This window comes from Neolamprologus brichardi, chromosome 22 (assembly GCF_056152115.1).
Source record: "Neolamprologus brichardi isolate AB-2024 chromosome 22, ASM5615211v1, whole genome shotgun sequence".
NCBI lineage: Eukaryota > Metazoa > Chordata > Actinopteri > Cichliformes > Cichlidae > Neolamprologus > Neolamprologus brichardi.
Genome location: NC_142124.1, coordinates 17,189,494 through 17,205,195, shown reverse-complemented (window position 1 = coordinate 17,205,195; position 15,702 = coordinate 17,189,494). Strand labels below are relative to the sequence as shown.

The following is a 15,702-nucleotide window of genomic DNA, read 5'->3' as shown; positions in this document are numbered from 1 at the left end:
AAGAGGCTAAGAGGGGAAAAATGGATTTATGAAATCCGACCAGGCTTCTAGTCTTACAGCCTTCTCCTGGAGCTCTGTATGTTATGCTAATGGCTCGTGTTAAGTGTGCGCGCTCGTGTTGTGGGGGTGCATCACTCATCTCACCCTCAGGGCAAAGAGATAAAAGCTTGTACCGTGGAAGCGAGATAGATTTCATGTCATCAGAATGATAACATAATAAGAGCTCATCAGTACTCATATGTGAAGCTGTGATTTGATTATGACTTTGTGAAATGAAATTAAGCATGTGGCTGTGTGGTAATAAACCTCTGACTCTCATATTGTTGCTTATCCGCATTACAATGAGGTGCATTCAGCTAATGCTGCATAAAACACACAACCCTCAACTTTTACAGTGGATAAAAGTGTTTTCACCTGTGTCCAGCTGTCTTTTCACGGTGTCCTTATTACCAAAGGAATGCAGCTCTTCCACTGCTGCCTCCTGTTGCAGGAGAAATTCCTGTACAATGGAAATGAGTCCCCAATTCTGGGGCTTGAGACATTGTTCCTTTAAGAGAAGCCTACGTGTCGAGTCATGCTCCTATTTATTTGTTCATCCTTAAAATCTCAGGTGTTGATTAGCTGCAAACCTTAAAGAAAAGCCCCCCTGGCAAAGGCTTAAAAGAGTGGAGGCTTAAACACTACATCAAAGGTGTAAACGCTTTCAGAGGTGGTGCCACTTCACGCTATCGCTCAAAGCTCCACCTGCCTTTAATCGCACATCTCAGCCTCACCTCGGTGAAATTCTGCAGAATCCACTGTGCTTCGGGCAGCTTTCAAAAACTGCACTGCCTTAAAACAAACAAACAAACAATAGCTGGTGAGGTCAGCAATTAGTGGTTTTGTCATGTAATTAGCAGTCTGCAGTCAGGGTAGGGATGAATCCTGTTGTGCAAGAAGCAGGAACAATGCAAAAACATTCCTGCACGAGAGCAAGAACTTTTTCACAGATTTAGATATTTTGAAGGAGTTACTTCCTTTGTGGTTCTCCAAACTTAAACTCAAGGTGCTCTGAGGCCTCCCTGATACCGACAACCCTCCTCACTTGTGACTGAAAGCCTCTCTTCATGCTTTCTGTGCTGACCCAGTTAGTCAAACACTGGTTTATTTAAATACCAAACACCAACACATTACTCCATCCATGGCGCCATCGATCCAGCGCTCAACTGTATTTTTACTGTCCTGCTATGCTCCCGTTTGAGACGTGCCGCTCTGTTCTACTTTGCTTTTGCACACAGCCACAGAAGTAGACCAATAATCACTCTCTGGACTTCACATGACAGGAAAAGAAGGAGTTAAAGAGTTTATTCTGGTCTCAAAGAAGCTACTGTTCACTTTTACTGATGCAATCTAATTTTCTGTTTTTCAGAGAGGCTTCAAAAAGGGAGATTGCGCATGTGTGTGTGAATGTGGGTGTGTGTGTGGTGGGGTATAGAAAAAGGTGATAAGGGTATAAAGTGGACCCACTGTTTCTTAGCCTCTGTGTAAAACCACTTAAGATGTTTCACTGTAGTTTCTTTGAGCTTTAAGCAGAAACGTTCAGGTCCGGTGGGAGTTCATGCAGAGGTGATTATGCATGGACTCATGAGCGTGACTCTGTTTGAATCATTATACATAAATACGCACGTGCGATAGCTGTTCATGCAGTAGCTGCTTTCTTTAAATGGGCGATTGAGAAATTTCTCTCTACTAATACTGCGACACATTAAACAGAAGTGAAAAAACGCCTCTAAAACTCCTAATGTTGATTTTTGTGATTGCACATTTCAGCCACTTCTGTATCACAAATAAACACGGGGGGGGTAACAAATAAAATAAGTGGCAACGATAATATCTGTGAAGTTAGTCCAAAGGTTTAATCTCACTGTAAACATCTGCGAAGAGACCTGCACATGACACTTTCTCACGTGTTCCGACTCAGAAACGCAGAATTTAGTTTTGCATACTTTATGTAGCATCTTTCACAGACAGCTATCACAAAGTGATTTACAGAAGACAAACTAGCCACGTAAGTAAGGACTAAGCTTAACATTCATGAATACAGTGGGTATAATCTGGTCAACATGTGCCGATCTGCACACTGTGAGCACACTTATCACGTCCCTACAAAGCAGCTGCTTTTTGGCAGAGTACTTTGAAACACATTGTTCCTGTGAGCAAAGCTAACCGAGGCTTTTTGTTAATTCATGCGACCTGAACTGGAGTCACAGAGTGTGTGTGAGTGGGGAGGAGAGGCAGGAAAAGGAGGAGAGAGAGTGTGTGCGTGTGTGTCGCTATGTATCTGCTATGTTCAGGCACTCTGACATTTCTGCTGCCAGGCTAAAAGTAGCACTCCTTTAGTCATAATTCAGCTCAGCACAGAGGCAGAAACGTCTGTGAAGCGCAGAGCTAACAAAACTTCACATACACTCCCTTTTTTATAAGGCAATTCTGAGTTCAGTGCCACATTGGGGCATTGTTATAGCTGTTGTAGCGAGGGCTGTGATGTCTGTTACTTCCTTCATCTGGCTTTTATCTGTGCGTTTAAGACACCACACCATGCTTTTCATTAGACTCCACAAAGCGATGACAGTGATGAGTTTCATGCTTGTAATTCTCAGCTATTTCTAAATGAATGGACACTTATTTTTAGACTGAAACAGAATGAAAGCAGGCTTCATATCTGGAGCCAAGAAAGAAGAATTTTGCCAGTGTTTTGTCAGATTTCTTCTTCGAATCTTATTTCCTGCATTGTGGTTAGGATTAAGGTTTAACGTTACAGGAGGAAAAAGGTCTTTCTCATGCTTTGAGAAATGTAACTCCTACTTTCCCCCTGAATTCGCCGTTTGACCCCTTGTGGTGTCGAGCGCCGTTACAAGCCTGCAAAACCATGTCACGCACTTTACGCTGAGCACATTCAACACAACGCTGATGTGTGCATAGGAAAGATGTGAAAGATATGCAAATGGTTCACTAACTGTGATTTGACTGAGAAGGAAAATAGGACAATTGTAATAAATTTGCATTTGGCACCAATAAAAATGAAACACACACACACACACACACACACACACAAAACAACAGAATAAGCCCATCGCTAATCCAAAGAGTTAATTAGAACAGAAAATATTAGTGATCCGTATTGTGCAACCTTCCTCTGAGTCTATGAATAAACACACTCATGCCTGCTGGCCAAGCGGCACATGAATCCGTGTGCTGTGATTGGCTGCTTTGTTGCACAGAGTCATGTGTACCTCCTGGCAGCGCTGTTCAAAGGGAACGTCACATTACCATCGGTGAGTATCAGTCAGAAGTGGGTCAGTGGAGGCATTTACATACGTCGCACACCAAATGACGAAATAACTCGGAATATCCTCCTCCGCCCCGTCCACTCGCCATCTGACAAGCTGCAGCAGAGCCTTTTTAAGCCTGCGCGGACCCTAAAGATAAATGTATTAATGTATCAAAGGCCTGGTGTTAGTGTGTGTAATCCAATCAGTTAGTGTGTAATTTAACTGCTAAGAAAAGCCAGTGTAAACACAAAACATGGGAGAGCACTTGTAAAGCTCTGATGTGAGGCGTTTGCCTCTGTGAACGAGAGTAATCGACCATTTTGCCACTGATGCAGGGATGTGCTTATCAAAACGAGGAAGGGAAACAGTTTCATTGGAATTAAAGGGACAGTTTTTGGGAAGTATGTGTTTTGTTTTCTTGCCAGGATCTAGATTTTAAGAAACACCATCGTCTGATGAGCTTATCTTAGCGTAAAGACTGTCAAAAGTACACTTTTTTCCCGCTGTCGGTGCAAATAATGTTGCAGAGCCACTTCTGCCTTGGCCAGCCTACATTGCAACAGGTTTGAGAACCTGGTGTTACGTAGCAGAAGTTGCATTCATGGCCAACAAAATCTGCAGGTTCTGCATCATTTACATTTTTGCAGTAGCCGCTTTATGATATCACTGGTTCCTGCTCTGGACCCAGCCTTTTTGTGATGGAAATGATAAATGGACTTGTTCTTATAGTGCTTTTCATACTCTATTTGAGCACTCCAAACACTTTCTTCCTGCACGCCTCAATCCGTCACATTCACACAAGCCATTTTTTCCCTGCCTAAGTGCTTTCAACCTAAAACTCACACAGTCAAGCTTTGATGGATGAATCGGAGCAGAGTGTAGAATCTTGCCCATGGTTACGTCTGTGTTCAGACTACAGGATGGGAAGGTCGGTGTTTCCTCCCATTTAGTGGACCACCCACTCCATCTCCTGAGCTACAGGGCCTGAAAACTAGTTCAGGATTCTGCACCAGAACCATCACAGCATTTGTGGGAATGAAGCATATGTTTTTAAAAAAGTAACATTTTTTTTTCATGCAAGAAACAGAAGAATAGCTTTTTGCAAAATACCGAGCTGTTCCTTTAAATAGACGCGGGCACATTAAAGACAAAAAGTGTCATGAGATGCACATGAAACTATAAAGCATCGATATCTGGTATTGTGTCGTCTCAGTGCTGATACTGGAGATTACTTTTCCAACAGTTACTACCCGAGCTGACACGTTTCTCACCTTCTCATGAATAATCATCAGTAAAGTTCTGCTGCACTTTGTTGCTCATCACTCTTCCAGCATCCAGCTCACCTCAGGTTATGATTACACTTTGTTTTAAAATAGCAAACATCCCCACCCCACCCAAAAACAAACAAGAGATTTTCTTGTGGAGAATAATGCTTGTTAAAAACATCTGCTTGTTATACAAGAACGCCCCCACACGCTGCAGAGGGCACTGCTCCTCTCGGCTTTCTAAAAAGGGTAAAAGTTTGAAATCGATTAAAAAAACAACTGCACAGAGCGCCTGTGATGAAGGGAAACTCGAGACACAGCTGAAGCATTCATTACACTGACCGTGATTTTTTATTTCACTGAGACAAATCTATTTATCTCGAGGTTACTCATTTTCCATCTCTGTGTTTAGGAGAGGCTACTCAACCGTGCCGTTGACAACGCCACCTACACAGCTGGGGAGAGCCCTCTGGGGCGCCCTTCAACCATCATTTTTACCCTTTCTTTAACCCTGATCGTAACCACAACTCACAAATCAACCAGTCTGACCGCGCCGCAGCGCTGGTGCAGCTGTCTCGGCCCTGCAGCCCACCTGTAAACCCACGCCCGCTTTCAAACACTTCACATTTGACTCTTGGCAATCCTACCATCCTCGTAGAAGACGTCCTCCGCTTCTTCGCGCATCATCTCATCCAGGTCGTCCTCTGCAATGTCGGTCACGGCCATCACTATTCCTCCTCTTCTTTCTCTTCTTCTCTCCCTCTTGTCTTCCTTCAGCCTCAGAGAGAGAGAGCAAGAAGGCTGCAAAAATTGAATAGACGCCGGCCCGGCCTCTTCGCTACAGGCGACAGTCCGATCGCCGGCAGGCTCCTCGCGCAAGCAGGAGGGGACAGGGACTGAGCTGAGCTTCAGCTCTCCGCACGAGAACGAGTGCGTAAGTGCCAGGTGAAGTGTGTGTGTGTGGGTGAGAGAGAGGACTCCCAGCGACCTTCACCAAGTTTCAGCAACAGTGCTGATTTCATAACATCCTGTGCAAGGCTGAAGTGAGAGCGCGCCGGTTGGAGAGCACTTGTATGAGTAACTGTGCGCATGTGTGCGAGCGTACAGCATGGGGAGGATCAGTAGTGTGTACATGTGTTTCTTCATGTGTGTGTGTGTCCATATGCACATTATGGCTCTCCACAATGAGTCAGCTCAAGCGCCTGGTGATTTAACCAGAATAATTAGATTCTTTATTTTAAGCCAGCAAGGACATGCAAAGAGGGTGTGAAAACACACCCTGTGTGTGTGTGTGTGTGTTTGTGTTTGACATGGTGTGTGAGACATGAAGCTGGCTCTGCTTGTCATTCCTTCACAGCTCACTCGTGGGACCACACTGATCGCTCCCTCTATTTTTTTTTTTCCTTTTTTGTGGCCCGCTGTGAGGAGGCCTTGGCAGAGCCGGTAAAGTCTGTTGTCATCTGCTGTTGCTGAAAGCCTCCACCGAGCTGCTCATGCAGCAAATAAGCACGCTCACCTGCTCTGAAAGAGACAGATTTAGATTCAGACAGAGTGGGAGAACCTCTCGCATAATAGTAGTTTTTATATTTCAGTCTTTTGCTCAAGACTACACTGAGTCACACACTTGAAATCTGTGTTTAGGAAGCGCAAACAGAGATTTCTGGCCTTTACAAATATGCTTTAAAACAGCGTAAAAGCCTCTGGATTCTTTCAATCTCAGCGTTAAAGTATTCAGTCAACTTTTAGTACAGTACACAATTGTTTAGTACAAGATTTCTCTTTAGAAGCAATGCTTGACTTGAGTGATGCATCTAAAAAGTGAGTAATTTATCTTTGGACTGGATATTAATCCTGGTCTCTGTCATCTGTTCCATATAATCATGCATTTATAGACAGGGTGTCGCCAAGGTTTTAATGTCTTTCTATAAGAAAACAGAAACAAATGTAATGCTCATTGTAAATGTCTCAGGTGGAACAAGAATTAGAGTCTACTGTGATACTAGCACCTGTCCAAGTCTGTGCATTGATACTGTGGTACTTATTGACCATACAGCTGTGCGTTCACCTCCACTCATCACAGGTATGAATGTAGTGGTAATTTTGGGTTTTTAATGTTTTCCTTGAGCTGTTGTTTTTCCAGGATAAGATGAATAAACAGCATACGTCTTTAATTGACTTAAAAAAAAGAATCGGGTGGAAAATTTTCAAGTTTCAAAGTTTAATTGGTTAGAAACATTATAATACAAAAAACAATTAAAAACAAATAGCAAAAACAGCAGATGAGAAATACAGTAGAAATATAAGATAAATACTTATGGTGACCATCAACAAATTTCTGGCATAAGCAGAAGAAATCACTAAAAGCCCAAAACCCCAAAATGAGCATCTGACCTCAACTGGACATCCTCAGTCTGCAGGTATCAGCAAGAAACAAATCATTTAAAGAGATTAACAAAGTAAAGCCCAATGCTTCATGGACAGGTTTTTAAATAGATATAAATTACTCACAAGTGTATTTATTTTGAATTTATCAGAATTTCAGGAGCTGGACCAGACCCCACTACCCTACTGGTCATACATATATAATCACTCGCCCCACGCACCCGTTTATTCTTATTCCCTCCTTTAGCTGCAGCTGTCACCTTCTCTCAAAGGTATCAAGCTCAGGAGCTGCTGTGGATCCTCAGTGAGGCTTTCTCCAAACCAAATTGGTGCTTTACTCTCACTAAATGTTTGCCACCTGGATTTGGCGTTTGAGTCCTTGTTACTGAATAGTTTTTATGCCATGCTCCTGGAGGAATTAAGGTAAATAAGTCTTTACAACTGTAGGAAATCTTGTCAGGTAGTCTAATGTTTAGCTGCTTGACCTAAATAGAAATAAAGGGGGTTAAACAGCACAGGCTGGCACTGAACTCATGTGTTGTGCTGTTTTAGAGAAAAACAAAAGCATGTAGAACGGCTTGGATATATTTTTGGAGTCCTGTCATGTTGTGTTGCATAATGACAAACTCTCTAGTGCACTTTATAAGTCTGAAGTAGTTTTCTTCCAGCTTTTAAAAAAGCTTTGGTCCATCCCCAGGAGGCCCTTTACCAGCCTCTTCCAAGCATTTCATGTCCACTCCTAAATTACTGCTAACATGCAGCGCTTTGTGTCTTTTTGACCTTTAATTTATTCTTAGATGAAAACGGTTTGTTTTTTTAAAAGCAGGCAGACACAGAACTTTCTTCCTCTTTCTCACTCTGTGCCTACATCAGCCAGAAAGCAGTTTCTCTGACTCACCCCATTTAGACAAACCAATTTCAAACCAAAATAGAAAGTAGGCCTCAAGTCAGTTCATTATCACTTTTCCTTCAGACTTCCTCTCCCCAGCCGCTGGCTCCCTTCAAGGCCAAAGCTTGAGGGAATAAACTCATTTTCACTGGGGCTAGTCCAGACAATCCGGACACATCGCAAAAGGACGCGCAAAGAATGTGAGACCAAAGAGTATTTTTAAGCACGTCTTTGGGTTGAGAGAAAGGCTCGCTTTATGAGAGTATTTCCTGTTTGTATGAGGTCGATAAGAGGAACAGATTGTGTCTTCGGTTTGTTTGTTAGAGATGTGTTCAAATCTTATCTGCCAATCTGAAGCAACACAGAATCTGTGAAGATGGCTAAAACTGGCCAACTCAAAACCCAAAGATGAAGTCCTTCAATTTCCCCAAAATCTGATTTTAACCAATTCAATTACATTAAATTTTCTATGTAATTGTATTAAGTAAATACAATGTAAATTACATTTCAAATGAATTTTACTAAATATACATTCAGTTCATACCAAGCATGTTTTCCTTTACAATTAATTATTTGAATAAATAAGCCTTTGATTTGATATATTTTAGTTGTATTTTACTCAGAATTATTGCTTTATATTTATTGAGGGTCCACATTTCCATGCAGAGCAGTCAGCTGCTTCCATAGGAATTAAGAGGTAAGGAAGCATCCAGGTTGAGCACCAGTAAATATCAGCACCTCTTTAAAGCAGATGTTTTCATAGTTTGTAGGTCTGCAACATTCAGGTGCCACAGTCTTCCCTGCAAATTCACCCAAGGTCAGAGTGTGCAATGCTCAGAGAAACGGCAAACAAATAAAATGAAGAGTAAGAATTTTAAGTAACTGTATGTTGATGAAAACTGTGCATGAGAGCAATCTGAAAGGCTTCTTCTGAATCACTGCAAAGATCTTTCTCTTTGATTAACGCGACAAGAACCACACTGTCTCCTTGCAAGTTAAACTTGAGTGTCGGGCTAAGTGACGGATCATAATTAATGCTCGCCAACCAGGCTGCTGCTTCACAGCTAACAGCAGTGACATTTTGACTCGCTGCTCTGTGTCGCAGGGAGCTAGAGTCACTGGTCAGGCAGGCAAGTAAACAGAAAACACAGTGACACATGCAAAGCAAAGCCCACTGTCTTATGCAGACTCATCCCACTCCCATCTGTGCACTCCTATAACGAGCTGGTTCTGCTGTTGACTGTGTCATCATTATGTGCAAAACATTGTTGTTGTTGTTTTTCCCTTAAATCGAGGCTCACTTTATTCAATGCAAAAATGGTACATGCAGATGTCAGAAAATATAGGAGCTTCTCTTCTCTCTCTTTCTGCGACCGTGAACTGTTGCCGGCCTGCAGCGCCGGAAAATGGGGTCAGCGTTTGCCCTGCTGCATTTCAATGGCCGGCTATTTGTTCTGACCACCAGAGAAAAAGCCCCTGCTTCGGGAAATGCAAATACACAACACCACGCATACGCACAAATGACTCTTACACACATATGATACAACTGAACACACACACACACACAATACCACCAAAACAAAACACAAACAGACAAGTGAACACAAAAACACACATACACAGTTGTAACTGTCGCACAATCAGACCGGCTCTGTACAATGGTGCCGTTTGAATGGGGTCAAACAATGGAGCTCTTTGGCATCTGAATCGAGCCAGATGATGAGTATCCCAGAAGGCTGAATAGGCGGTTTCAGCCTCCTACACAGCCGCTCTGCTGGCCCTGAAAATATGCATCAGTATGTTGCCTGTTACCACGGCTTAAAATATCAGTTATTAGCATGAAAGCAGCAGCTCTTTAGCATCCATGCTAATTCTGTGGCGCTTGACAACTGAGCTCTTGCATTAAAGACAAACTGCACCAATAACGTTTATGGACTGATGGGGAGACTCCAACAGAGTGCATCACCAAGTATGTGTTTCTATATTGTTATCGTCCCTGAGCTAGCATTAAAAGCTGTGACTGGTCTCTGTGGCCACAAGTTTAAAAGGCCACTGAGACGCTTGCACTGACAGATTTAATGGATGCACGCCATTTTTTTTTGTCTTTTTATACCAGTTTCAGTCATTTAAATGCTTCTCTGGCAAAGATGATAACATTAATGTTATAAATTCCTTTATATTGCAGACCTTTAGTTAGCATTTAGGTCAGTTTTACTTTCCTTCTGGAGATTCTGGTATTTTGTTCAGCCTGGTTAGGACCATTGATGCATACACCACATACGCAAACAACTTTTTCTGTAGCGAGAAGCTTAACGTGTTTGTTTTGCTGTTCAAGAAAGCTGTTACTGGTCTGTTACTGTTACTCACATTCCACACGGCTGCATACAAGTCGAATGAATCCAGTAATAGTTAAATACAAGAATGACTGTGTCTCTGAAGCAGTTTTGGCTAGCTTCTAGCTGTTGCTCTGAGGGAAGCTGACGAGCCTGTTGCTGGTTATGTAATGAAGGAAATGCAATGAGTTAAAGCCTGGACATGTAATCAACATGCCAGCTAAATAAAAAGTTACTTCTGTGAGTTACTTTTCTCACTAGAGAAAAGGCCTTTGCACACCAGATGTGTTAAATCTGAGTGAAAATTTAATGAGTCAAAAATATTTTTCACTCTCACGTATGACCATAAACAGATCTGACCAATCAGATCACTATATTTGGCAATGTGACAGCTTGTTGCTCAAAACGTGCACAGGTATTGAATATACAGTGACATACAAATAGTAAAATGATACTATTTTACCTCAGACACACAGTTAGATGCTGACTCAGGTCAATCGCCTCCCTGAAATGATTTCTCTTCCTCCTCAGATGTGGTCCCAACTCTGCCAACGAGAGCTCAAACTGCCTCACTGACGTCCTGAAATATGTACGATAGCAGTCGTGATCCAGCTTCAACTCCTGGATCAAACCATGAAATTCTCCCTGCTGCTGTCTGCTAGTGAGAATTAGATGAACCCAGAATCTCAGTTTCTTCTTTTTCCTGTTTCAGGGACATCAGGACCAGCTCATCGTTGCTTGATGTCGACTCCATCTATTCCGTCGGGCATTTTTTGAGGACAAATATTTTGCAAAATAGCAATGCTTGTTACACAACAAGTTCCCTTCTGACGATTTTTTCACAACACACTTGATGTGGCTGTGAGTTGTGCTGTAATTGCTGTAATTTAGCAAATTATTGCTATTATTAGTGTAAAAATTACTTTCTAAAAGAAATGTTAACCAGCTCTAATTGGGGTAAATAAATTATAGAAAGCTCTTGTTTTAGATTATATTTTAATAGGGAACAAACATGCTGCTGATAAAACATCTTGCAGGCTTTTCTCGTGAAAGATTTCCAAACTGTGATCTGGTGTCAGTGCATAACAACTGCTGATATAACACTAACTGAGAAGCTCTTCAATAATGCAATAACGACTGAAAGCAATAAACAAACAAGCAATAATACTAAGAACGTGAATAAAGAGGAAGATACGCCCAACCCACAGTAAGCTGACACCACACAAACTGCCATACACAAAGTGCATTTTGCAGTAAAGTTTGTGCTGCTCCAGGACTGATCAGTTTAACAAGGAGACTTATGGGAAAACTTTCCTCCAAAAAGTTCTTGATGTCAGCCTGACTTCCTCTGCTGCACCCTGACAGATGGGTATTCATCTGAGGTGGTGGGAATGAGGTGAAGGCAAAAAATATCACATCATTTTTGGAGGACGGTGGAAAAGTGTCCTCAGGCCAACTCACGTTTGATCATTCCCACAGACTAATGTGAGCATGAGCCAGACAGGATGAGGAGCGGAGGAGAAAAAGAAGACACAAGGGGGGGGAAAGGAGACCTCTCTCATTCCTTCTCCTTTTCTCTTTAGCCAGACCTCGGCCTTTTCTCTCTCTCTATAAGAAAGATGAAAAAATGGGATGACTGTGAATGGGTGGCTGGTTACCCGGGTAACAATAACAAGGGCACTGCGTGGCAAATCCAATTTGCCATGGCACTTTCTGACTCATTGGAGGTGCACGTGTGTGAGTTAGTGTGTGTCCTGCACATTATGGCTTCATGTGGCTAAGGGAAGATGGCCATGATGTACCAAACCGCCGCCAAGCCTGCACATATTCATGCATGCAGACGTGCACGGGCCAAAACATCTGCTCCAGCTTCCTGAAACATCTTTAAAACCCACAAGGATGCAAACTATAGAGAAAATCTATATGTTATAGCATAAAGTAGTGGCATAGTGTTGTAATCACCTGAGAGATCCAAGAAGAAGAACTCGTATTTTGGATCTAAGAGTGGATATAATGACTCGTGCATAAAACACAATGTAAACAGTGCAGACTGCTGAGTTGCATCCTTCATGAATCAGCCTGCAAACAGGAGAACATGTGAGTGAATGAACTTCTAAAACAACAAATGAGTTTTGAAATCCTGCAAGTATCATCCGCTCTCACATTATTCAAGAGAAACCACATAAACCGACTTCCACTGGGACAAACCTGCAGCCTGTGATTGCGTTAGTGCGCTGCGTGGTTTAGTGTGCAGGAAAGCTCGGTGAGATGGCAGAAAACATCCAAGGCTGGTAATGAAAACACACAGAAGTAACTTTGCAAGAGAACAACTAGTAGATACCTACTGTAAGCATATCGATATCTTTTCATCTTAATGTGGTTGTATGTCTTGACTCTGCGATGCATTGTGCCAGAGGATAATCCAAAGCGATGCCTTCTTAACAGTGTGAAGCCTGCTACTCCTTTTGTGCTGTCACCACTTTCTATTTTTGTGCTCTCTCTCCCTGTCTCTCCCTGCCGCTATTGTATTTTGTCATTCTTTCCGCTTCACAATTGGATCCTCTTCTCTTGCTCATTCACTCTTTGCCTTTCTGTGCCTGTCAGAGTGCAAAGAGGGCATCAGACAATGGCCGCAATACAGCCGCTGCACGCCGGCTGTGCCGGCTGGCACCGCAGAGATGGCGGTACTCATGCTGTGGCCTGCTGCTCCCGGGTACACCTGGAGGGAAGAGATAACAGGCGGCTGAAGCGCTCAGTCAAAAGAATCAGCAGACCTCGACCCTGTCTGTTCATTTGGTCTCTGTGACCCTGAGTGCTTAATTTACGCGGATGTCCTCGGTGCACGTTCATGCTGCTGATCTATGTGGGGTTTTCTAGGATGTACAGAGAGTGGTCTGAAAAAGAGAAAATATTCAGGAAGCAGCAGTTCTCTAGGTGCAAATGCTCACACAGACTCACCAAAATTGGATAACAGAAGACCTTGTCTGATGAGTCTCAGTTTTTCCTGTGACATAGGGTCAAAATTTGGGTGTAAACAACATGAAAGCACGGATCCATCCAGCCTTGCTTCAACAGCTCAGGCTGCTGGTGGTGTAATGGAGTGGGGGATATTTTCTTGGCACATTTTGGGCCCCTCAGCACCAACTGACCACTGCTTAAACACCATAGTGTATCCTAGTATTGTTGCTGACCAGGTCCATCCCTTTATTACCACAATGTTCCCATCTTCTAGCTGGACAATGTGGCCTGTCACAAGCTCAGATCATCTCAAACTGGTTTCCTGAACATCACAATGAGTTCAGTCTCCAGATCTCAATCCAACACAGCACAATTGGGATGAGGTGGAACAGGAGATTCGCATCATGGATGTGCAGCCAAGAAATCTGCAGCAACTGCGTGATGTCATCATGTCAACAAGGACCAAAATCTCTGAGGAATGTTTCCAACCTCATGTTGAATCTGTGCCATGAAGAATTAAGGTAATTCTGGAGGGAAAAAAGTGGCCAACATACTACTAGCAAAGTGTACCTAATAAAGTGACCATTTGGTGTAGCCTGCCAGTATGTCACAAATCTTCTGGGATTGGCTAACAGACCGTCAGGGCACACCTCTGTGACACACCCAATCCCTTTTAAAGTGATCAGTGAAAAAGTGCAGCATGATATCATGTAGCCAGCACATGTATACATAGCCCCGCCTTTTTATTTTACGTGTTACAGTCATCAGTCCACTCAGTGTGTTAGCACATTTCTGACACTCGATATGCCCAAGCTTCAAACAGATCATTAAACATTTTCCTGTTGGGGAGATTCAGAAGCTAAATGAAAAAAGTTACCACAGGGTGGGGTAACAGGGTGGCAACAGTTCTGAAAACCACAATTTCCTCTCCCACGCCTCCCAGTACATCACTGTGTCCTCTAGTTTACATTTCAGCCATCACCTGCTGACTACAAAAAGGAGAAGTCAACTTTCAAAATCAAAAAGTGGAGAAAACAGAAGACACTGACAAACGAAATGGGTCGTGCTACCCACGGTAATAAGATCCACTTTTTGAGGCCTTTGGTTGTGTTAGTCCTGGGGTTAAAAGGTACAAATGCAGTAAATATAAAATATTTTAAAAGTCAGTGGTGAAAACCCCCCAAACAGATTTATAGATTAAACAAGTTGAAAATATGGTAACACAATTTCTGAGAACTAGGGTGGGGACGTGGAAGGAAGGTTGGGCAATAGTGTGTAAAATAACATTAGCTCCCTGTTGCAGCTGCATTTCTCAGAGTACAGAATGAACACAAACCACAGCACTAATAAAAAGTGTCACAATTAGGAAGTGGGCTCAGGGTGTATACCAAATCAGAGGATGACAGAAGCGGTCACAGTTTTACACTTGTAGCCTTTCTGCCCTGATGGTCAGAGGAACAGGGGCAGAGCTGGAAACTGTGATGACAGCACATCATCACGCGTGAAAGCCTTTTAAAAACAGACTAAAAATCTCTGCATGTGTGTGTGAGCATGTGTGTATGAAAGCGTGCTTTCCCAGAGTCTAGCTTTGCATCAGGTCACTCCAGAGTGATGACATCTGCCTTGACTTCACATCTGTCCTTCTCCCTGAAGTATGATCGTGGCCTAATAACGGCAACCACGCATGACCTACTTACAAAACAATATGATCCTGGCACTGTTTTTTACCTGTTAAATATAAAGACATTTCACATATTTCCTGCAATTCTTCTCATGTTATTAATGGATCAAACTTAGCCAAGGAAACGAATTACACAGTGAAGGTAGAATGATTTGTTAATAATGCTGGTTGTCATTTGACATTGATGCAGACACCAGAATGATACCTACCACTGAACACTTTTAAGAAAAAATTCTACAAAACCAATTTTTTCCCCATAATATTTGGAAAATAGTACTGCAGTCACAGAACGAGGAAGCTATAACTTGCCTGCACTGCACTGGAAAGCCATTTTCAAACACATCAGCCCCAGTATACCAACTTTATTTATACAGCGCCAAATCACAACAGCAGTCAAGGTGCTTTACATTGTAAGTTAGACCCTACAATAATACGTACAGAGAAAAACCCAGCAATCATATGACCCCCTATGAGCAAGCACTCGGGGATGCCGCACCCTACCAGTCTGACTGCAGTTAGGCCAGATGGACTTCAGTGGATAAACCTGACTTTTTACTGGGTAAGATTAGCTTATCTAATAAAGCTGATGAGTGGCTAGCTCCTGGAGATAGGAGCTGGAAGTGCAGTAAGAATACACATGTATTAATACCTTGTGCATCCAGATCAGCTTCTATTTTAAGTGTTGGAATCTGTGTGTTTGTTGACATTAGTGTTTAGTGGACTCCATTTCTAAACTAAAAGCACCCTTATTGAGGTATTGCCATCACGCTAACATGTCCACCAAATACACATTTATCCCCTGAGACAAATGATTGCCCGCCATTCTGCAATATTGGATGTGATATAATGTGCATATGACATCACCCAAGAAAGCTCAGGATCT

The 15,702-nt window shown here is 42.6% G+C and overlaps 1 protein-coding gene across 3 annotated transcripts in view; it reads right to left on the bottom strand.

The window, feature by feature from the left end:
• The window catches only part of ripor2 (RHO family interacting cell polarization regulator 2), a 67,566-nt gene extending 54,947 nt beyond the window's left edge, over positions 1-12,619 (bottom strand). Inside the window, exon 1 of one of the 3 annotated variants that reach the window (XM_006787855.3) lies at positions 12,526-12,619. In XM_006787855.3, the coding sequence (XP_006787918.2) occupies positions 12,526-12,586 (61 nt within the window). In that variant the 5' untranslated portion in view covers positions 12,587-12,619. Of the gene's footprint in view, positions 1-5,223; positions 5,635-12,525 lie in introns of those variants that run through there. The other 2 variants (XM_087835063.1, XM_006787854.3) reach the window with 2 other exon arrangements.
• Positions 12,620-15,702: the final 3,083 nt, after the last annotated feature.